Source organism: Barbus barbus (genome assembly GCF_936440315.1).
Source record: "Barbus barbus genome assembly, chromosome: 10".
Classification (NCBI taxonomy): Eukaryota; Metazoa; Chordata; class Actinopteri; order Cypriniformes; family Cyprinidae; genus Barbus; species Barbus barbus.
Genome location: NC_136738.1, coordinates 18,767,880 through 18,790,893, shown reverse-complemented (window position 1 = coordinate 18,790,893; position 23,014 = coordinate 18,767,880). Strand labels below are relative to the sequence as shown.

The 23,014-nt window shown below is 37.1% G+C and overlaps 2 protein-coding genes across 2 annotated transcripts; both read right to left on the bottom strand.

The window, feature by feature from the left end:
- Positions 1–4,461: 4,461 nt before the first annotated feature.
- On the bottom strand, positions 4,462–5,960 carry arl4cb (ADP-ribosylation factor-like 4Cb). Its single transcript, XM_079427811.1, has one exon. The coding sequence runs from the start codon at positions 5,658–5,660 to the stop codon at positions 5,082–5,084; it is 579 nt and encodes a 192-aa protein (XP_079283937.1). The 5' UTR covers positions 5,661–5,960; the 3' UTR covers positions 4,462–5,081.
- A 3,533-nt stretch (positions 5,961–9,493) lies between these two features.
- On the bottom strand, positions 9,494–22,797 carry sh3bp4 (SH3-domain binding protein 4). The gene is made up of 5 exons (XM_079426556.1): positions 22,719–22,797; positions 19,762–19,973; positions 17,327–19,680; positions 12,520–12,708; positions 9,494–11,627 (listed from the first exon to the last, which is right to left on the bottom strand). The coding sequence occupies exons 2-5, from the start codon at positions 19,880–19,882 to the stop codon at positions 11,403–11,405; spliced, it is 2,889 nt and encodes a 962-aa protein (XP_079282682.1). The 5' UTR covers positions 19,883–19,973; positions 22,719–22,797; the 3' UTR covers positions 9,494–11,402.
- Between the last annotated feature and the right edge of the window lie 217 nt (positions 22,798–23,014).

Below are 23,014 nucleotides of genomic sequence, written 5' to 3'. Positions count from 1 at the left end.
ACCTCTAGCTAGATTTCATTGTGTAATGAGCTTATATTAACGAATGAAAGAGGTAAAAGGAAGTTCTTGTTAAACAATGAAAAAAAATAAAAAATAAAAAATCAATTCATGAATGTTTAAGGGCATATATAGGCTACTGCCTAGAGTTCAGAAATACTGTGTGAGAAATGCTATTTTAGTGTCAGATAGGAAATATCCAGCAAATGTGCCACAACATTGTGTTGCTGAGTTTGATTCAGGAAAACAGGGGCACATGAGGAACAAGAATAGAAGAGAATCAGATAGGGTGGGACACAGAAAGAGAGAGAGGGAACAATAGGGAGCAGGGCAACAGAAAGTCGCTCCATTTCCATCTGAAAGCAGATCCCCAGCTTGGGCTGCTGAGAATTGAAGGCAAAAATCATTTTCACTTCAGTGGACATCTCATGTTCTCAAGGAAAGTGGAGGTGGCATAGAAATGTCTGCTTATGAAGAAAAGTAGCCTTGAAAACAGTTTGTGAGACAAGATTTAAGATGATGCTCTGATATACAGCTTCTCTTCAATGAATATTCAATACGTTGTTAAGTTCAATCGACAGAATTTGTGGCAAAATGTTGATTACCACAAACAATCATTTTGACTAGCAAAAAAATCAACGTTACAGTGAGGCACTTACAATGGAAGCAATTGTGAAGCTTATAATTTTACATGAATCCTTCTGTTAAAACTGTATCGTTTGAGCTGTAAAGATGGGCTCATCATTTTTTTTAGGTGATTTTAAGCTGAGGCATGACACCATGGTGAGAAATGGTAAAACTGGATAATGCTGCATACAGAGGTTAGTAAGCGTGTTATTTTTTATTTAATTTTTTTCATGCTTAAATCATGTTAAGTATTTTAATGTTTACAGATTGACCCCATTCACATCAACTGAGTAGGCTACATCACTGTAACCCAGATTTTTTCTTTTTTTTTCTTTTAAAGAAAAGGAGGGACATCTCAAAAATATTTTCTTGAGTAATCAATATTATGCTAAAAGTGATGTTGATTTATCTTAGGGCTGAAATATCCCTTTTTTCCCCACAAGTGTTTTATATTATATGTTAGCATATAAATTCAGCTTTATCATCTGATTCTAGTGTCCTAAAGCTAAAGTTCAGCCTCATCTCACTAAGCACAAACAATAAAATTATTGTATAATGACCTAAAAACATAAACCATTAGAAGAGGTGGGTGTGGGATGCGACCCAGATTTCTCGCCAGAACAAAAAGTCTGTTGGGTGTAGCTTCTATTTCACACTTAGGCCTATCAAACATCCATTTGTGGTTTTTGTTATGATGGTACAAAATTGAGACATGAAAGAAGGAAGCTTTTCAAAAGCCTTTTATGCCTGAAGCATGTACGTAAGCTAATATTTCATATCCAGCTTTCTGAATAAAGAATAAAGTCATGTATCATGAATGGTTTCTTCATTGCTCTGTTTTCCTGAGGGCCGTGTGGATCTCTAGCAGTTCAGTACTGCTCATGGGTTGCAGTGGTCTGCTGATGTCAAACGCCTGTTTGTTTATTCTGAGTCTGACAGGTGCCCTTTGTCATTAGATTAAAGACCTAATTAATTTGTCTCTACATGACTGCTGGTGCAATGTGATTTAGATTGTTTACACACTTTGTTCTCATAGATTAATTATGCTGTATTTTGTGTTGTGGGGGTGGGGAGGAGTGTTCCAGAAGCCTCTCTCTGTGCTGCCTACAGTGAGCAAGAGAGCAACATGTTAATCAACTGAAGGCCCTGAAATAAGTCTCATATGCTCGACAATGCTGCATTTCATAGACTGAAAATACAGTAAACTCAGTGATAGTTAAATATTGGTACAATTTATGATATTGAAAAATTAAAACACATTTTATAATGTAATTTTATTCCTGTGATGGCAAATCACTGAATTTTCAGCAGCCATTCAGTGTCACATGATCCTTCAGAAATCATTTTAATATGGTGATAGCTGCTCAAGAAACCTTCTTACTATTGTCAATGTTGAAAACTGCTGTATATTTTTGTGGAAATTGTAATATTTTTTTTAGGTTTCTTGAATCGACAAAAAGTTTGAATGAATTATTCAAAACAGAGATCTATGGAACATTATCCATGTCTTTGTCACCTTTGATCAATTAAACATCCTTGCTGTGAAGTATTATTTTTTAAAAAGTATTACACTAAACATTTAAAAGGTAGTAAAGCTTGTAAAATCATCTTTAGGGATAAGTGCAGAGTTTACTCAAATTTGGTCACTTAAGATAATCTCATAAATGTCTTTCTTATGCTATGATAAATAAGCACTATACAACATCAACACAGAATCATCAGACACAACCGCCCAAGCAAAGTCTGCATGTGCAGCAAGCACGCTGGGAAAAGAGGGTGACCTGACCCTAAATCCATCCGCAGAGGTTGAGAAGGTAATGGACAAAATAAGTGGTTTGAAATCTGTTGTTGTTTTAGGATTGTTAATGCTTATTCAGACTTTTTGATACTGTTTTCTGCAGCTCTACTGACACTGTACTGAAATTCAATTTAAACTATGATAAAACATGTAATTCAGTGACTGTTAGTTTGAGTGTTTTTGCACATACGCGCAATGCCAATAATGCTTCTTGATACTTGAATTGTGGTGAAACAGGCCTGATGGGCATGGCTCGGCTCTCATTCTGTCCCGTGTGAGGGAGGACACAGGCATTGATTTGCAGCCATTTACTGAGTGTTTCTTCTTTCTGTTGCGCTATTCCCTCAAGGAACCTGGAGATATCCACCCACAAACCCCTGCCCCCGGCACAGACACTCACCCATTATGTGTCTCTGTCCCCATCCCCCTCTCCAGGGAAATGTAAACAGCTTTCCCCTCCTCCGTAGATTTCTCACTCACATCTCACACTTTTCTTTCTTCCAGACACCTCCAGTCTGAGCACAATTTACGCATATAGGTCCAGAGGTTTACATTTGATTGACAGGAGGGTCACACTTGCTTCTCACACTGGGTTAGGATGGGCTGCTTAATATGCATTTTTATACACATACTAACCTATATATATGTGCATAGAGTCAACCTTCAAAACAATACGATCCAATAGAAGCTCCAGCTGAGAAAACAGACCATCAGCATGTTCCACAGGTAGAGGAACACAAAACATTGACAAAATCTCAAATGCTACTAAATAATATTTAGGTTTTTCTTGATTTGGACACATTTTGGCATTCAATTCTTTGTTCTGGCAACAGTTTTAGTTACAATATATATGCAGAATAGCAATGTGAGAGTGTGTGACAGCTTGTAGAACTGCAATGTGGAAACATTAAAATGGTTTGTTGCAATATTTTTAGCTTTTCCTTCCGACTCAACAGTTGCTTATTTTGTCCCCATTTGTATCTTTGTTATAGGAAAGTCCTCAGTTTAATCATGTGCGACCAAGAAAGAATGTTAAAAATACATCTTGGCTGAAACAGTTTCCAACAAAACTGTGCGAAAGAGCTGTTAACGCGACTTTTGCTGACGCTAAAAGTTCTGACCTGTTTCCATCTTTATGAAGGTGTGTTTAATCCTGATTGACTTGAATGCACCATTGCATTTAAAATAGTATTAATTTTTGAGTCAATATTCCTCATGCGCATCATGGATTCTGTTAAATCTGTCAATTACTGGATACTCTTAATTCACCATGAACATAAAACACGGTACTGAACTGAGAAAGTTGGATGTTAGGAATGTTAGGTTAGTCTTTTTAAGACAAGACGAATGTAAAAATTGCCTTGATGACCTCATTATGGCATCATCTTCTGCTGTCCATTTGGAGGTACTCAGGGAATTGGCTTCTGTCTCCACAAAAGCCCCATGTGAAACCTGATCTTCATCAAAGTTTCATGTAGCCTACAGTGAGGCTCTTATCATCTCGCCTATCAAATCAAGACAAATGTCACTTACCAACTACCCCCTCTAATTAGGAATAAATTATCTTAACAGATTTTTTTTTCACAGTCTGTAACCACAACAAGGCATCATTAAACGTCTATGTTTATTTAGTGTGACTTTGGTTTGATGTGTGGGTTTGATGAATAAAGACCAAATTCAAAAAAACAAACACACATAATATTATATAATTCCTTCCTGCTGATTTAAAATGTAGCCAAATTCCAAATTTCAGGTAAGAACGCAACCTATCGCTATAATTGTGGCTGTACATGACTAGCCAGTTTTTTTAAATGAGGGTTTTTGTATAGGCTGACCATTTCTTTCCTCTTGGGATGAAACCCTAGAGTTATATGGGATAGAAAGACATCATTGTCAGCATGTCTGGAAAGGGGGCATATTCTCTTAAGCTAATATAACAAAGAAGGTATGGCTATCCAAAACACACACTGTTTGTACAAAAATTTGTAAGTTATTTATATATATATATATATATAACATGAGATAAGGTGTTTGCTTTAACACGCATTTTAATACTTTAAAAATACTTCAGGATTCATCTCGACTTTGTAATACACTGACAGTCTAATATCTGATCTACAGTGTTGTACACTATCTTGGTAAGAAAAAAAGTGCTTAGAGGTGGACTGTGTCACAGGCAATGCCTATAGTCCATCACTTGTGTTCTTCAGAGTTCCTGTAAATCTAGACGTCTTCATGAGGCCTCATACTCACTCAGGCCCACTGAAATTACAGTAATTTTGTCAATTACAAGGTCCTCAAACCCCAGTTTCATTCTGGGATTCTATACAGTTCTTGATAAAGTTCTTAGAAGTTCACTCTATGTTCCATAAGAGTCAAAATAAGATATCAAGCATTCCATGAAATGTTACAGCGTTTTTCACAGTGCTTCAGTAGAGAACTCCTTCAAACGGATGACCAGGCTATGCAAATTAATTTAAGGACCAGCCCTTTTATATTAAACAAATCATTTCCATTGTTTTGGTTCACCTGCGCCATCACGATCACATGCAACATAAATCCAACTCGACAACAAACAACCATTCAGATGAATGTCAACAGTGCAACGTTGAAATGGCAAACCCAGCGAAAAAGGCAGGTGCAGGCTTTGAAGAGAGAGTTATCGCTTTTTCTTCTGTTTGAGGCTTTTTCGTCGTTTGACTATCATTTCGTACAGTTTGTCCATGCCTTCGTGAAGCCCCTCGCCGATAATGGCACAGGCCGGTTGGATGTGGTATGTAGTGGCAGGCGTGAGCTCTTGGAGCGCCAGCTGCTTCTCTATATCCGCCACAGACAGAGATTTTGGCAGGTCCTGTTTATTAGCTATGACCAACAGCGGCGTTCCTTGGTTTTCAGCGAATTTAGTGACTTTATGCAGCTCTGTCTTGGCCTCCTCCAGTCGATCCACGTCTACAGAGTCCACCACATAAATAATGCCATCCGTGCATCTACTGTAAGATTTCCACAAGGGCCGGAGTTTCTCCTGCCCACCAACGTCCCAAAAATGACAGCTTATTCCTTTGGCCGTGCCGTTACTCAGTTTAATTTTTTCCGTGTTGAATCCTATTGTAGGCACAGTGTTGACAAACTCGTTGAATTTCAGTCTGTAAAGGACCGTGGTCTTCCCTGCGGAGTCCAAGCCAAGCATCACTATATGGAGAGATTGAAACGCAGATATGTTGGAGAAACTGTTCCCCATTTTGATCTCCTCGTCTGCAGGAGTAAACCCAGTGCAGTCCCCTCGGCACTAGAGATTCGACCAGATTCAGACTGGATGTGATGAAGCGATCATTGCAGTGCGCGTGAGATCAGCTTGTGGTCGGAAAACACTCCTGTATGAGCGGAGAGTCTCCGCAGTAACAGCTCACATCAATATTACCACCGCAAACTGATCCCGCCTGACGGCGCTCGTCCACATTAGCGATGAATGAATGTGATCAGAAATCTCTTCTAGGCATAAGATGAAGGCGTCTACTCATGCGGTGATGGACACAAGCGAATGAATGGAAGCCAGCAGTGGCCCTGCAGCAGCTGCTCCTCACACTGGAGAAACTCCGCCCGCATTTCATGTGAAAACTGAAAAACAAACCCCTCTTATGGCAAGCTCACTATTCCTTAAACGACCTAGTCCTATACATTTTTGTTACTTTATTTATTTTTTAAACAGTTGTAAGTAGTCCTGTGTAGTCTATCTTTTTATTTTTCATTAAATATAAGGCCCATTACTTAAATATGAAATTAATCATAGCATATATAGGCTAGTGCTGGTCAAAATTATTAGAACAGTAATTTCACCAGCTAAAAATGGGTTTAAGTCAGCTATTTCTATCTTTTGCTCTAGTGTGTCAGTAGGAAATATCAGTTTACATGTCCAAACATTCATTTGGCCATTAATTGTAATAATGCAGTGAGATTTTTGTTTGCACAACAGCCAGTGCTCCACAGAGTTCAGATCTCTTCATGAAGAAACTGAGACAGACTAAATCCAGAAGTACTGTGGCAACGTCTCTGAGATGCTTCAAGAAACCTACCTGCAAAGCTGAAAAACTCTATGCGCAAGTGCACCTAGGGCAAAAGCTGCTTTAAACTCAAAGGATGGTCACACCAAGTGTTTATTTAGCCCTTAAATGCATGAATGTTTTTCGCCAATCACTCTTACATTTTCGGGTCTTTAGCGACCCGGACCTATATATCCAGCACAGATGAATCTCTAACTGCTGCAAGAGCAAAAAACTCTCAAAAAACTCTCTTGAAATTTTAAGAACCATTACAGAAGAATTAAATAAAGCATATTTTGTTACCTTTTGAAACTTAGAAGGGTTCAATTTGAGCAGATGATTGTACCATCACCATTACCATTCAACAGTACATTCCCCAGATAGCACACGTACTGCAAGACGTCTGTTAAAGATCTCTTGATCTGGAAAGCATCTGCGGTCTACAAACGTCTGACAGACGTCTGTAAGATGTCAGTTTTACATACATTCTAAATCATAAACATCTTAAAGACATCTAATAGACGTCTATTTGACATCTAAAAGGAAACGTCCTATAGACGTATTGCAGATGAGCAAACACCCTAAAAAATACGTCTTGCAGATGTAAATGTAGATGTAAAATAGACGTGTCCGAGATGTATGTGCTATCAGGGTCAGCATCTGACTCATATTCGCGATCTCAACCATATTCTCAAAACTATTGTTTTCAGTGACTTCAATCAATTGTTCGCTGGCAGCTTATTTACCACATCCACCATCAAATGACAGTGACATTTATATTTTATGACATACAGTAATTGCTCTGCAGTATAGCCATTCAAACCAGTTCATTCTCATTTTACAGTATTTTTTCACAAGTGCCTTAAACTTTTAACAGTACTGTAGCTTTGCAGGTATAGGTTTCTTGTAGCATATTGAAGCCATTGCCACGGTTTTATTCTGGATCTGTCTCAGTTTGTTCTGTTTCTTCATGTCATTCCAGACAGACTGGATGATGATGAGATCTGATCTCTGTGTGGAGCACTGGCTGTTATTAGGCTCCTTGTGCAAACAAAAATCTCACTGGATTATTACAATTAATGACACAATGAATGTTAGAAAATGCAAACTGATATTTCCTACTGACACACTACAGCAAAATATAGAAATAACTGACTAAAAAACATTTTTTTTAGCTGGTGAAAATACTAGTGTTCTAATAATTTTGGCCACCACTGTATATATAGTATTTTTTAAATTAACATTTTAATGGCAGTATGTTTATTAATCAAAATAATTTATTTTATTTATCAAATTAACCAGAAAATGTTACAAACAATTATTAACTTACATGTTATGCAAAACACTTTAGCTAAAGTATTTTTTTTTATCAATACTGCCCTTAGTCCAATGCGTTTTACCCTGAGTGTGGGGCAAAAAGGCCCTCCCTGGTCACCTCATACAGTTATAAGATTTTTAAACAAAACAGACTTTTATTTTTCCACAAAAATGTGTTGTTTCAATAAAACACACATATATATATATATTATGCAATCATACACTATTTTTAAGGGAAACCACATTTCCCTTAAAGTGGCCCCATTGTACCCTTGCTGGCCACTGTGGTTGGTAGTTTTTAAATAATTATAGTGGGCTATACCTATTAGTGATATTTAAAATTATCCTGAAGTAATAAAAATAAGTTCTAGTAACTTAGCCCTAGTAAAATAAGTTCTAGTAGCCTATAGTACAGATATAGGATAGATAGTAGTTAGTTTAAAGGATTAATTGGCTTGCCACATAACTCCCCTCAGCAGTCTGTGCACAGGTTATAGTGTTCTCTAATTTTCGTGGAGGGAGACATTCGAACAGAAACTATGGTGCGTCAACGAGATTGTACCGATTTGACCTGTAACACGTAAGGAAAAACTTTAAATTTCAGACACACAATTTCACACCTCACTGAAATCATTTAAATAGGTTGCTAATATTTCCACACCTCACCAGAAATCCTTAAAAAAGCCTACTAACTCTGACCGGAAAAGGTAGTTTGGTAAATCGTCTGGCTAAAATCTTTTTTTCAAACGTTATATTTCTCATATAAATTTAGTCGTCCCTGACTTACAATGTAGCTATTTTTTAATATATATCGCCATCTGGCGTCTATAGTAGGTACTCATTTTTTTTCTATATCCGTGTTTTTTTTTGTTTTTTTTTTTAAAGGAAACGTCAATGCAAGTAGCTACTTTTGACAAATCAATACACCAACGTATTACAAATCAGGGATAAATGCTGTTACAGTTAGGTAAACTATCATCCCTTACGGAAATTAACCATGGCTTTACTACACATAAAACCTAAAAAACATGGTTACTATAGTTAAACCATGGTAAACACAAATTGACCATGGTCTTGCTACACTAACCCATAGTTTTACCATGATATTTGTAGTAAAACTATGGTTATGCAAATGGTAATCAATGCCCCAAAAAATATGGTTACTACACTTTTGCTGTAATAAAAACATGCTTAATTATAGACTGAAAAATTACAAGAATTGTCCAAACTTTAATCAGTTAAAAGAACTAAGAGCTACTAGGCTACTAACAAAAAACTCATGGACGTCCTATCTTAAAACATATGACAACAATCGTTAATGTTAGATTTAAAGCTATTATTCAATCAACATTTGCTAAGTTTGACAACACACAGCTATATTCGGTTGTTTCAAGGGATTGTCTTTTACACCGAGTAAAACTTTGTCCTTTATATTAACTGTGTCCACTAGGTGGTAGATGTGTGATGGAAATGTTACAGGAGAAATGAGGAACTGGCCTTATTTTTTAGTTTCCCATTTACCTATTTAGGCAGTAAAATGACTCAGAATGTAACATTCAATCATGAACTGCTGACTATTTGTAGAATATTTCAAAACACTATTCTTTTTTAGCATTAGCATGGAGAGAAAGAAAAATTAAGCAATGTACTGAGGCAGGCCATTTGTCTTTGTCTTCCTCAACAACTGAGGAGAAAAAACTCCAGTGCTCACTGACCTGAGAAGGAACACAGTTTATTTATGGCATATCACAGCAAACACAGACACATTCATAAACACACACTTGCTTGACTGTATCTGCAGAATACCAGTTACAACTGTATAAAATCTTCACAGTTGACTGTACATGTTCATTATATTGTACACACACACACACACACACACACACACACCTACATCTTTCAGATTTTTGTCGGTAGTCCAGGGTTCTCCCCAGAGAGTGAGAGAGGGTACTGATGAAAGGCTTGTGATGTGAACTATGCTGTCTGCATGTCTAGGGCAAGATGTAAGCATATTTTTGTAAGACCCACAGTGATGACTGTTTACACTGGTCATAATTTTTGTTGGGAGAGCCTGTCAAGCAGTGAGAAAAATTATGTTGGAGTGATAAGACTGGAATTCTCACACCGCAAGTTTGTAAAACTCTCAGTGAACACAGCAAGAAAAACGTCGAACTTACAATAATTTTCAATGTTAAACTTTGGCTGCAACCAGATTAATTTGAGTCAGTTTTGTCACACAGTCATCCTATCAAGGACATGCCATCTACACTCAATTACCTCTTACAGATGTGAGAGTTAAAGCCAACTTGATACATAAGCTCTTTGAAGGAAAGGTGGACAGAAATGTAAGATTATTTTCAGCATGTCAGGTTAATGTATAATAAAATTTATGACAGAACAGTATCCTAGAATCTGCACAATAAATGAATATATATATAAAAACAGCACAGCTGTTAGCTATGACAGCATTTTTAGTTTCCACAAGGTATATTTTCAACATTTGGTTTCCACATAATACTTAAATATATGATTTATTACATAATTTTTTTTACTCAATTATTTTGTACTAAATTCAATATAAATATTTTTTCTGCTTCGTATATTCGGCACAAATTAAAGCCATTTACATCAACATCAAGCAAGAATCAATTATTTTGTCAGAAATCTTTGATAGTAGGCCTACATTCTTATCAAGACACAACAAACTCCGTCGTACGCACCTGAACGAGGGATACTAGAAGCATGCGTAAAAAGTTTCGACTTCCGCTGCACATTGTAGTTAAAATCCTTGAACTGTAAATTAAAATTTTCGCGCCATAATTTAAAGTTACATTACTATTTCAATACGAGTGTTCCAAAAATATAAACGGGAGTTTATCCGGAACTTATTAACAAAGCGAGGAGAGTAGACGTTTAAATAACAATACTAACACTAAAATGGTCAAAAGACAAATGTTCCAGCTCCAGCGTCCCAAATTAATGCTGAGTAAATCTTTTAATTTCTGCAAACGGATGATTAGATGCTTTAGTTGTAGGCCAACGTGTGCTGATGGAAGAGTGGACTAAGTGATCCCATCATATGAGGTGTATCTCTTTATTAAGCTGATAATGTTTTATTTTTCCATTTGACTTTTTATTCTAACATTTACTTTCACTTATAAAAACATAAGGCTACTTAAAACTAAACAACATAAATGATAAGACACTTAGAGCAAAGTAAAACAGGCAGTTTAGCATACAGTAGTTGGCATCACAAAACAAAACAAAACATAAAAGAGTAAGACTGTTATAGTATTAGTGAAAAATGTAGACGTATGTAAAAGTGTATCTTTTGTGCAAAAATTTACAAGTATAAAATCATGATGATATGCAATGAATAAAAAAATCTGAACAAGCACATCTTATTTTACATTAAAGTTTTACATGAGATGGAGACCTTTGCTTGTATTAAAACATCAGCAGTAGGCCTACACTTTTCAGTAATTTGGTTCAATAATTTAATGTGCAACAAATCTATTGTGCAAACATACTGTATAAGTGCTTTTAAGAATATTAAAAACAATACAATTAATAAAATTGAAATCAGGTGTATCTGGATCTTGTAAAAGTCAGGTGATAGGCAGTCTTTATATGGCGCAGTCATCTTGAGAGCAGGGGCTGAAAGCGGAGCTCCGTAGGAGATCCAGACAGTTGACAAGGATGAGGGAGCCTGTGATGTGCCTCCAGCGTTTGGTAATGGGGTTCTTCATTTTGTCCAATCCAGTGTGAAGTTCCTGAATCACATCCCTGTAACTGTCCCCAATCTGGGCTGCCCATGTGACCAGGAAGTCATAGGCAGGTTTCCACATGGCCTTCACAAAAGAAAAAATGTAAAGATTTAAGTTTGACATGTAAAACCTGCATGAATGTGACATTTATGCACCCTCAATTTAGTTTCCTAAAAAGATTATACCCAATCTGTACCCAATCTGTATGCTCCATAAAGAGTGAATGTGTGCAAATATTCTAAGCCAGTAAATCCAATCCCAAGAGGAAGCTCATAATCTCATCAATTGTTAGTAGAACATTTATGTTCCTCTTCTGAGCTGGATGCAAACACAGAACTCATGACTTGTGGGTTTGTGGTCAGTTACCATCTCTCTCGCCCATCTCACTTGGACGTTGTTCTTTACGTTGTTCTTTTGTAACTTTATGTTTACATACTCTGTCTGTGTTTTTTTTTGCACAGTCCATACTGTCACTGGTCTACAACTTGAGCAACGTCATAAGCTTTTCAATGTGTACTAAACGCTGTGTAAACTGTGCAAACAGACTTGACACTTCTTTTCCAACCTGACCACATGAGAAAAAGTATTTTACAAGGTGGCTTAATTAAGTATTTTCTGTATGAATTTGTATGATGTGATTCATACAAAAACATAAAATATGTATTGTTTTAAGCATGAAGGTCCACCACTAATCCAACTCTACAAGAACGTACAAAAACGTAGTAGAAACATCATTGACTCACCCTCATGTTGTTCCAAACTTAAATGATATTATTTCTTCTGTGAAGCATGAAATAAGACGTTACGCAGACTGATATTTTCAGTCATCATTCACTTTCATTGCATGAAACAATTCTTGTGTTCCACTGAAGAAATAAAGTCATACAGGTTTGGAAGAATGAGGGTGAGTGAATGTTGACAAAATATTCAGGTTTCGGTGAACTATTTCCTTTAATGCTTTCAGTGTTTGTTTTACCTCACTGTCCAGTTGTCCCTTGCTGTCTCTGTGTGGAGCTTCATATGCTTCCATCTGCTGCTGGGACACTTTAGCCAGTCTCTCAGCGAGCTCCCTCCAGCGACCCGCCACCTCCACTGCTGTAGTTAACAGCACAAAGTCCATGACCAGCCGTGCCACCAGGCCCTGACAGTCCATCTTCAGAAGAGCCTGAATGACAGATACAGTCAGACCATGAGTTTATCATCACCAAGCCACAATGCAAAGATCACAACTCTGCTTTATGTCACTGTGTTTGTCACAAATTGAATAATGCTACATTTAAATCCCAAATGTCAGTTTTGTAATGTCAAAAAAATCATAATGATTAGTAATGAATTCCTACTCAGAAATATGACTTCAGGGAGAGGCCTAACCATGTCTAATACTTGTTATAGTGGGATGCACATATGGGATTTCCTTTTTGTTTATTATGGAAAATTAAGTGTGCATTCTTTCTTTTTTACATTCAGGATTGTCTAACACTTGCTTGGATTAATAATTTAATTATGCTGTTAATGGGATACTTCACCCAAAAAAGAATATTCTGTCATTTACTCGTCCTGATGTTTTCCAAACTTTTATGACTTACTTTCTTAAAAGAAGATATTTTGAACATTGTTTCAACTGCTTTTATCTATACAATGAAAATCAGTGGATTCAAAAACTGGATATCTGGCTTTCAAAAAATAAATAAATAAAACAAAACATCTTTTGAATTCCACATAAAATAATAATAATATGGAATAGGTATAGAGTAAATAATAACAGAATTTTTATTTTTGGGTGAACAATAACTAAATGAATCTATTTTTAAAAAGAATATCATTTTTTATAGTGTAAATTATAATGTAATCATGCCTAAATTGTCTTGTAACATTTGCAACTATTTTAGCTTTTATTGTTTTATTTTTAATTAAGAATTTAAATATCGACCATTTTTTGGCTATCACTGTCAGCTGTAACATAAAAAATAATTAGCAGTATATCAGCCTCGGACATAATTTTAATACACGTGCATCCCTAGTTACAATGATTTACCACAAAATATGACATTGAAGTTCTGTGCAAATAGCCTTCAAATCAAATCTTCTAAAGTTAGTTCTTTGTAGAGTTGTGTCCTGTTGTTGATATCTGCCTTCATAATCTCACATACTTTTAAAAAGTGCCCCCCTCTCAGTGGTAAAGTAAAGCCTGTTCTAATTAGTAAACTTTAACAAGAGTACACAACAACACAAACTACAAAACTGAGATAGCGTCAGTAGTTTTCTAAGCACTGCCTCAGAAGGTCCAGACCAATCCAGAGCTCAAAGTCATCAAGCCGGGTGCTTTGATAAATGTGGTGATATGCAGGAAGCGACGTGCATGCTCCTGTGAGCACAATATAATGAGAGTGACTCTGGGCCCCTTGGACAAGGGAAATGTTAGGGAGGAATATCCGGCCGTTCTGTTGGCAAGTGTTCTGTCTTATTAACGTGACCTTCCTTTCTCTCCTGAGAGTTTGGCATGACATTTAAAAAAACTGAATAAGGACTTACGTTCACTGCACCTTGTGAATATATGACGTTCACTGATCTACAAAATGTCTGAAACTCTTATCTGATGATGACGACATGTGACATTTACACTTTCTTAGTGCTTGCTTTATCAATCAATCTTTCTACAATTAAGTTTTCAAATATAAAGTAGTCAAAAATGCAGGTGTTCTTCATTCGCTCAAATATGTTTAAATGCACATACACACACAAAATCAGTAAAAAGCTACACGCCCTGAACCCACTAATCTCTGATTCCAGTTCCATGACTTGGAATGTTTGGAATGACAGGAAGTCTGCTTAGAGGGGGAGGAATACGGCGCTGATGCCCCAGAAGACCTGTTAATGGTCTGGCTCCAAACAGAGCAATGAGATAGCGGGAGTCTTGGATGGCTTCCCTCTTGTCAAAGATGCTACCTCTACAAACAAACAGGAAGGTATGTCTTTGACTTGTACATTAGGCAGTGCTAAAAGAATCGTGATCAGGATGACTTACTGTGCCACTTACTGTCTAGAGGAAAGTGAAAAAGACGTGTATTGTGTGTGAATGTATCACACTGTGTACACACTGATTGTGTGCATTAGCCAAAGAAAGATAAAGCCTTTCATGTGCACCTGTTTCCTGAGGTGTCTCACCCCTGTCACAGTCAGGAACTTATTAAGTAAACCCTACAGAGACACAGTAGTAAAAGAAAGCCAAACTAAATCTACACCCTGTCTGCTCAGACTTTTGACTATCAAAGAATCCTGAACCAACTGTTAATACCTCAAATGAAGTCAAGTGTGGCAAGCGGAACTATTAGCTTCAAGTTAATCTTTCAACGGGTGAGAAATTAGCAGCAATGTTTTTATTAATTGTAAATTTAATGAGAAAAGCAAATTATTAATTTAATGATGTTTTGATCATTTCATTATTTTACCGACAAATATGCCAAAGCTGGTTTCATTGTTTTGTTCTATTCATTGCTCCTTTAGACACCTCCAAAATGTCTGTAAGAATGCTGCATCAAATAACAAGACATCTGCACATCAAATCAAAAAATTGAAATAAATCATATCTGAGAAGAGGCTTTTTAATTGACGCCCATAATTATTTTTTACTAAAGTATGTTTGACAAAACATTGGCACGTTGGCACATGCAAAAAAAGAAAGCATGTGTAGATTTTTAATCAGTCAATCTAATTGACTAGTATTGTTAGCATCATGATCTACCAATCAGTTAATCAGTGCAGGAACTCTTTAAATTCATAAAACATAACTTGTGAATTAGTCATTCACTTGAACACTGTTGAGCTCACTAGACATAATCACAGCAAGATGCAGCTTACATTATTAAGACAGTAGGGCAGAAAACTAAATTATATGTTTCTTATTTTGAATTCCTCTTCTGATTTTATGATAGTACTTCTCCTTTATGACCTTCTCTCTTGCCTGCCTCTTGTGATTTCCTTTTATATAAGCTGACAATTCTGTTTTCTGTTTATAAACTATTGTCAGAAATCACTGACAGTTTATACAGGGCCGCTCTTCTGCTCTAACAATAGCTAAAGGAAATGGGAGGATACAGAGGAATCAAAAACTCAAAGAAAAAAAAAACCCTTCTCATGAAAGCATTACAGCTGGAACTTTTACTGATTAAAAATGGAATTACAAAGTTCTCTAATGCTGTTCAGTCATGATGTCAATTTGTAGGCCAGCCCAAAAGATTAATTCACCACGGATTCTTAAGGGAATTTCTAATGGGTTTCAATATTCACATTTGACGCGGTGTAATTTATTTTGTAGTACAAAACAGGAAGGTCTCTTCATGTAATGTTAACCACAGACCTAATTTTATTCATAAATCAAAAACCTCTTAGAAATTCCAGAGGGAACCCATTGCTCTAAAATGCTAATTCTTCTCTATGCAGAAAATGCAAGTACTTCATTTAGATGTGAAGAGAATTGCAGATGCATGTCTGTTAGCAATCTCCTGGCAATGGATTTGTAGGTGAGGGGGGTTTGTGTAATTTAGGGCGTCTCTTGTTCCACATTTGATGCTTCTGTGTAGATCATCATGATCAACATCTGCACAATTAAGATTTTCCTTAAACATGTTCATATCTTCTGGCATTTTCAAGTTTGAGACGGTCACAGATGACCCTTCCTAATTTTAGTTCATAGTCTAACACAAACGTATATACCTGACACTGACATGCATTTAGCCTGCTTCACTTCAATGATTATGTCAAGGGCATAGTCTACATGATGTATGTATATTTTCAATATCATAATTTCAATCACACTCTAATATGGTGTTTCAAGCATGTTATGTCAGCTCATTGTTATTTTAGTCTAGTGCCTGTATTACCTAAACTTGTGCATGTCTGCGCATGCTTCATATGGTCTGTGTTGCTGCATGTTGACAATGTTTTTCAAAATCCATCATTGTAATATAGACTAAATGAGAGAGATTAGGTTTTGTGTGAGAGATTGAATGTTTTTCAGTCAGTCTATTTAGCATATATTGTTGTTTTGATTCAGGATAGCATGTTAAAGTGGGTAGCTGGTGGTGTTCTGCAAATAAGTTGGCACTTTGGTCTTTGCTTTGAGTCTTAAGTGTTTGTGACAAATGCTTTGAGTAACGTTATGAAATATTTATTTGACACGTTCTGGTATCAACTAGAGAAATCATATATTATTCAGTTTAATTCATACAAATCTGTTCATTTGCAAAACTGAAAAGATTGGAGTAAATCCTCCAATCACACCAGCAAGGTCAAACTCTGTCTTACACCAAACATTTTAATTTAAATGTTAAAAACCTTTAATTTAAATTCATACTATTCATACTATACTATCTGGAAATTGCATGCAGTTTTATAAAATTTTTCTTTTTTCAGTAATGGCATTTTTTGTATTTTAAGTAGGATATATTTCTGTTGTTGACTTTCAGAATTTTAACTTGTTAACTTTCAAAAAGTCACTCTTCTCTCGTCTCTCTTTACAGTTGCAAGCCTTATAAATAATGAATTAGTGAATGTGTATGACCAAATATAAATAAGATACATTTTTAATTTATTTAAAAAATATATATATATATATATATTATAAATTTTTAAAACTGGCCATTTATCAGTTACTAGCCATTACATTAAAATGATTATCGGGTTGTCAGTTTTAAGAAAACCTCCAATAGCATTTTATATACCTTTTAAAAGTGGTTTCTATAAAGGTGCTCCCAGTACAGATCTACTTCCATGTCAGAGCTTACCTTCATGAGTTCCTTCTGAAAAGACTTCCTCTCCTTGCCCTCAGCTGCGTTGCAGTCTTCCTTGAGCTTCTCAAGAACAGAAGCCACTTTTTCAGGCTCACTTTCTGCCTCTGTCCGACAGAAATGTTCCAGAGGCAGATTGACGTAGCCCAAAGCGTCGGCAAACACTCTCCAACTTGCCACGTTTTCCATCAGTATTGTCCGCACAGATGCGTAGATGTACGTCAGGCACATGCAGGGCTTTAGGAGCTGCTCTAAAAGGATTATGGTTGTAAGATCAGGCCCTTTGAAATGAACAGGTTTCACTTTTCCCATGATTAGAATGTTTTTTGCATGCACCAACCCAATTCTTCCATGGTAGTATCCAATGTACCATTCTTTGGTCCATAGATGTCCTTTAAGTTTTATTTTTTCTTCACTCAAAAGGGCCACTACGTCAACTTTAAGATACTCTAGCAAATACAGGCTTTTGGACTGTCTTACAACAGTTTTCAGAAACTTAGCAAATTTTAGGTTTTTCACTAGTCTGTCCTGAAACACAGGGTACTTTGCAGTCGCTGCAAGAGGAGACAGTATGATTTTGTTCACTTCCTTTTTCTTGAGGAAGCGCCTTTGAACGGAGCTTCTTGTGCTTGTTTTTGGTGGTGGGGTTGGGGTCTGAGTGCAAAATTGGGCCAAGATACAGTCCTTATCATCCTTGACCTGAATACGCAAAGTAAAGTCTGAAATATCAGTTGAATCGCGTGCTGCGATCATGTAGATGAGGCGGGCCACTTTGCCAAGTTTGATCTGAAATCCCCTCATGGTTCTTGCCTGTTCATTGGCTCTCACTTCAAAATTGGACATGTTCGAATACACATCAACCTGAAGGTCTTGAGGTTTTGTTAGTACAAACTGGTGCTTTCCCCAGAGTTGGAGGATGACAGGTGGAGTTGACTGTGAGTGCTTTTTTGCGTCACTCACCAGCAACGTCTTTGGGGCACAGTCATGGCCAAAAATGGCCACCACTGCCTTGAAGGATGGATGGATGTGCTTTGGCCCGTATACCCCAAGAGTGACCTTTTTTACGACATGTTCCCAGACTGTGTTGTATGGGGCCATTGTTTGTGCTTGGGCAACTACAGAGACATACATGCAAGGCTCTAAATTGTCCAGAGTCACTTGAACTGTGTCTCCATACATGTATACATGTGGAATCGGGACATACGGACCTTCCTTGAAGTCGCTTCTCACACACACCACCTCTGTGGTTTTGCGGCTCTCTATCTTCACTACAACAGACACCTTCATCTCTAAAGCGACTGGGGTCTTGGTTTCCATGTTACTGAGTTTTACTTCTACCACTGGACTTACGGTTGTACATCTATCATTGTTAAGCTCCAACGGTGGGTCCAGAAGGGCCTTCATTGATATCTGTTGAGTCTCACCCGGTGCAACGTGACCCTCAGGAATATGTATACTGATACTGGTATTTGGCAGCTCCACGGCACCACCAGAACTGTCCAGGTTGCACACAATGTTGGCCTCTATTGGCTGGGTTTGGCCCCAACCTGGGTTTTGTCCAATGGAGTCCAGGTCATGGCAGGATCGTGTAAGTTTACGGTGATTTAGCCATGCTGTTTTGAAATCCTCTCTACTTTGATAATGCTCAGGTTTAGGTGACTTCATGCCACCAAAAAAACTCAAAGAACCTTGATTCCCATCAGACAGGGACTGTAGGACAGACAGTTCTGACATGCTGTAGCAGCGCTTGCTCCTAAAAAATGGATTGTCTCTGCGAAAATTTGGGCCAATTCCTGAGCCATGGCTAATACTTTTTGTGTCACACAGCCCACTTTCAAAACCATGAATATTAATAGTGCTGCTGGTGTTTGAGATTGGAGGTGACAGATTACCAAAACACAAAGCCTTTTCTGAATTCTGATTGCTGTTTTGGTCAAGGGTGCCTTGCAGTGTGCCATTTAGGAAAGGGTTAGTTGACATCCGTTTATTATCAAAAGGACTGTCATTTCTAGATTCTGTGGTTTTGGCGGACCCCGTCCACTCCCCAGAGATATCCATTTCTTTCACTCCCTCAGAAATGTCACTTTGGCTGTCAATCATGCCGCTATCACTGAACGTGGAATCTCGATAATTGATCGGCTGGACGTAAGCAGCTGGGATGTATCCCATCTCTTTGCTGTTGTGTGCATACCACCACTCTCCACCCGATGTGTCTATAACATAAAGACAGTCTCCCTTTGAGAACCTGAGTGTGGTAAAGCTGGACGGACAGTAATCCTTAATGGCAATCACTTCCCTGACAGCTCCAAATGAGGCAGTAGTATCCAGTCGCAAGGCACTAGGTGAAGGCACTGTTAAGAAAAAAAAGTGAATGAGGGTAAAACTAGAAGTTAACAGTATAGTGATTGTGAGGTGAAAATAAGAAAGGAAACCTTTAACATTTGTAAGGGTGGCCTCTGACACTCCTTCACTGAGATCGATGAGAGTACCCTCAGATCTGCAGCGAGGAAGCACAGCGTTGTTGTTCGATGATCGAATGCGATGGGCAGCCATGGCATGTATTGCTACTGATCTCCACGTCTTGTCTCAAGTTTTTCTTCCCATGTTTGCTTCAGTGTGAGAGATCTATGGCCTTCCATAATATCTGTCAAAAAGTAAAGGTGAAAGAACATAATAAGTTTGCTTTTTTAATTCCCGCTGAATTGATTCTTTAAGCAAATTTGGGTAACAGTTTAGTATAGGGACCAATTCTCACTATTAACTTGCTTGTTAGCATGCCTATTATTAACATAATGACTGTTTATTAGTAATTATAAAGCACATATTTGGCATGACCATATTCTACATCCCTAATCCAACCTAATACCTAAATTTAACAACTACCTTACTAACTATTAATAAGCAGCAAATTAAGTTTACTGAAGTAAAAAGTTGTAGTTAATGGTTTGTTAATAGTGAGAATTGGACCCAAGACATTTATAAGAATATTCGTAAGTGTAATTCTTCAAAAAAATCTTCAGTTCTCAAATATTTTCTAAAGAACATAATTTTTTTCTAATGTTAATTAACAGCTATTTAACAGTTCTTTTTTGATTAAGAACAAGCATTCGTAAACAAGGATTACACGCGGTTGACTGTGATAATTTTTTTCATTCAGTATTAATCAGTAATTTAATCCGCGTAAGATTAGCCATTGTAGACCAACTCGTACAACACTTTCCATATCGGTCTAAAATCAAGGCAAATTTCAGTTTTATGGCCTCATTCCACTTTTCCTAAACCTAAGAGATTCCACACTTTGTCACTACATGTCTTAAAGTAAGGCTAATAAGGGCAGAAATATTTGTTCTTGTCCAGACACGTCTACAGTATTCGTGACATTCTCTTGAACACTAACAGAGAACAAAAGGCCTTGGTCTCTATGAAGGTTTATACAATTAATCGCCTATATAGCCTGAGATCAAAGTTGCTACGTTTTTCTTTTTTAATGTTAATTATTACACTTCTATTGATTTCATTTTATTTTTCAGCAACAACTTATGTTATCCAATGATTGCTTCAAATATTGTACAAAGTGATTGAATTATTCATTTATGAACAGAAGTTCCATTTGAGCTGCTTTATGTGTGCAGCATGCAAGCTTAAGGATCAAACATTGCTTGCTTTTAGTAATAAAAAGTAGGATAGTGTTTGAGTGCAACTCAGCATCCTCTTAAGTCTGATCATGAACTATAAAGGCTCTCTGGCAATACACATCAGTGGTTTCCATGACTACCACCTTGGGGAAGAAAGCACACACAGTGAAGCGCCTTTAGAGAAAATGCCCAGCTGTAGCCTACTGAGAATGTCTCTCACACAACAGTCTGACATATTATGAAAATACTAATTATTGTAATCCAGCAGATTATCACTCCAACAAGGTAATACATGCTATGTGTTTGGACTCTTCAGTATGTTTAATGCCAGTAGATCTCTACAAAGTCTCACCGTTAATGAAAGCAAAGTCACTTAGGCCAAGTGTTATAGGACTGTTCACATTGTATAAGGAGCAAATATGGACTTAAATGACCAGCAAATGGGTAGCAGTCATGTTATGCTATGAAAATAATTATGAGAGATATTGAAAATTATCTGTGGAGTATTTCAGAGATTTGTTTCTTCAGAACTGAACAAAATGTGTCTGAAAATGGCATGTTAAAATTGCTGTTGTGTGTACAGCCTGACTTGAAACAGATTTCACTTTTATTTATTTGTTTTTGTGTGTGTGTGTGTGTGTGTGCATTTATAGGGCTTCAGGATCTGCTCTGTGAAAGACCGATTGTTCCACCTTTTGTTTCAGAAATAGAGAGGAAATGCCTGTGAAATAAGGATGTACTGAATTTCCCAAAACTTATATTGCATCATAGTATAGCAAACACCTTCAGGTTAGGACACACCAGTCTGCGGTGTCAAAAGAATCTCTGTGCATATTGTTAAAGTAATTGTTATAGACCTTTAGACATCAGCAGAGACGTTTTCAGGACTGAACTTGTCTTACAAGTTTTGAAGCAGGACAGCTGCTTTTTGGTGACATGGCTTTATACAATATTTAAACAAAATTAATTCATTAAATACTGCGGTAACGTTTAACACTGTACCAAATAAACGAATTGAACAAACAAACAAAACTTTTTTTTGTCAAGTAACGTTAGCCTATGTACCAGACAGAGTTCAAAACATTATCTGCACCATGTTTCATTGTAAAGTATTTTACCGTGTATCTCAAAATATGTATGTAGATGACTTATGAGGAGAAATGGGGGAAGAAAATCATGTTCAGGCTGTTTAATTAAACATTAATTCTGCGGAGCTAGTATATATTATTTAAGATGAGCTTCTTAGTAGTTTGACATGAGAGGTTTCCGGAAGGTTTGAGTCGTGATAGGCTACTAATAAAATCTGCATTACAGTAACATTGATCAGTCCAAAAAATAGCGCAAAAGAAATGTTCTGGCAGTTCTCTAGTTATCGTGCAGTTTTTAGGGCTAAATGCAAGTTTTAAACTGAGAAACAGTAGGTTCAGAGGATTCTTTATAAGATAAAAGACTGTCTTCTGTGGGAGGGTCAACCTCAGACAAGTTGAAACGGATTGTGAAATCCTGGGAAACAGATGAAGACATTCAGAAGACCTACGCACTCACACAGCTCAATTTCATGCCACTTTCAAGTGTCAAACACAGCGAGCCCATAAACTCAATCTGAAGTGTCAGAAACAGCAGTTGTGAGTTTGCTGAGTTCAACAAGAAAAGTGGCAACTCAGTGGAAGATAGCGACGAGGACAGCAATACACCACTAATCGATGAAAAGCCCGGTGAAAAAATTAACGCCATATAATATAAATTCTACTTACTTTTTTTTGAAGATGCAGTCAGTGTCCTGAGCGTGGACCGTTATGCGCGCGCCTCGCTCTCAAGTGCTTCACTTACATTAGGAGAAGCTGCGTGACGTCACCAGCCAGGAGGAGTCCCGCACGAAAAACAATCCCTAACTGCCATAATAATATATGCGCCAAGATGTATTGTGTTAATGTATATAATGATGTATATTTGTTTCACTGTTTTGAGGATGGCATATTGCATTAGATTAAATTGCGCTGAAAATCCAGCTCAAGTCTGATTTCATTTTAAGCCTCATGTAGCTTTCCAA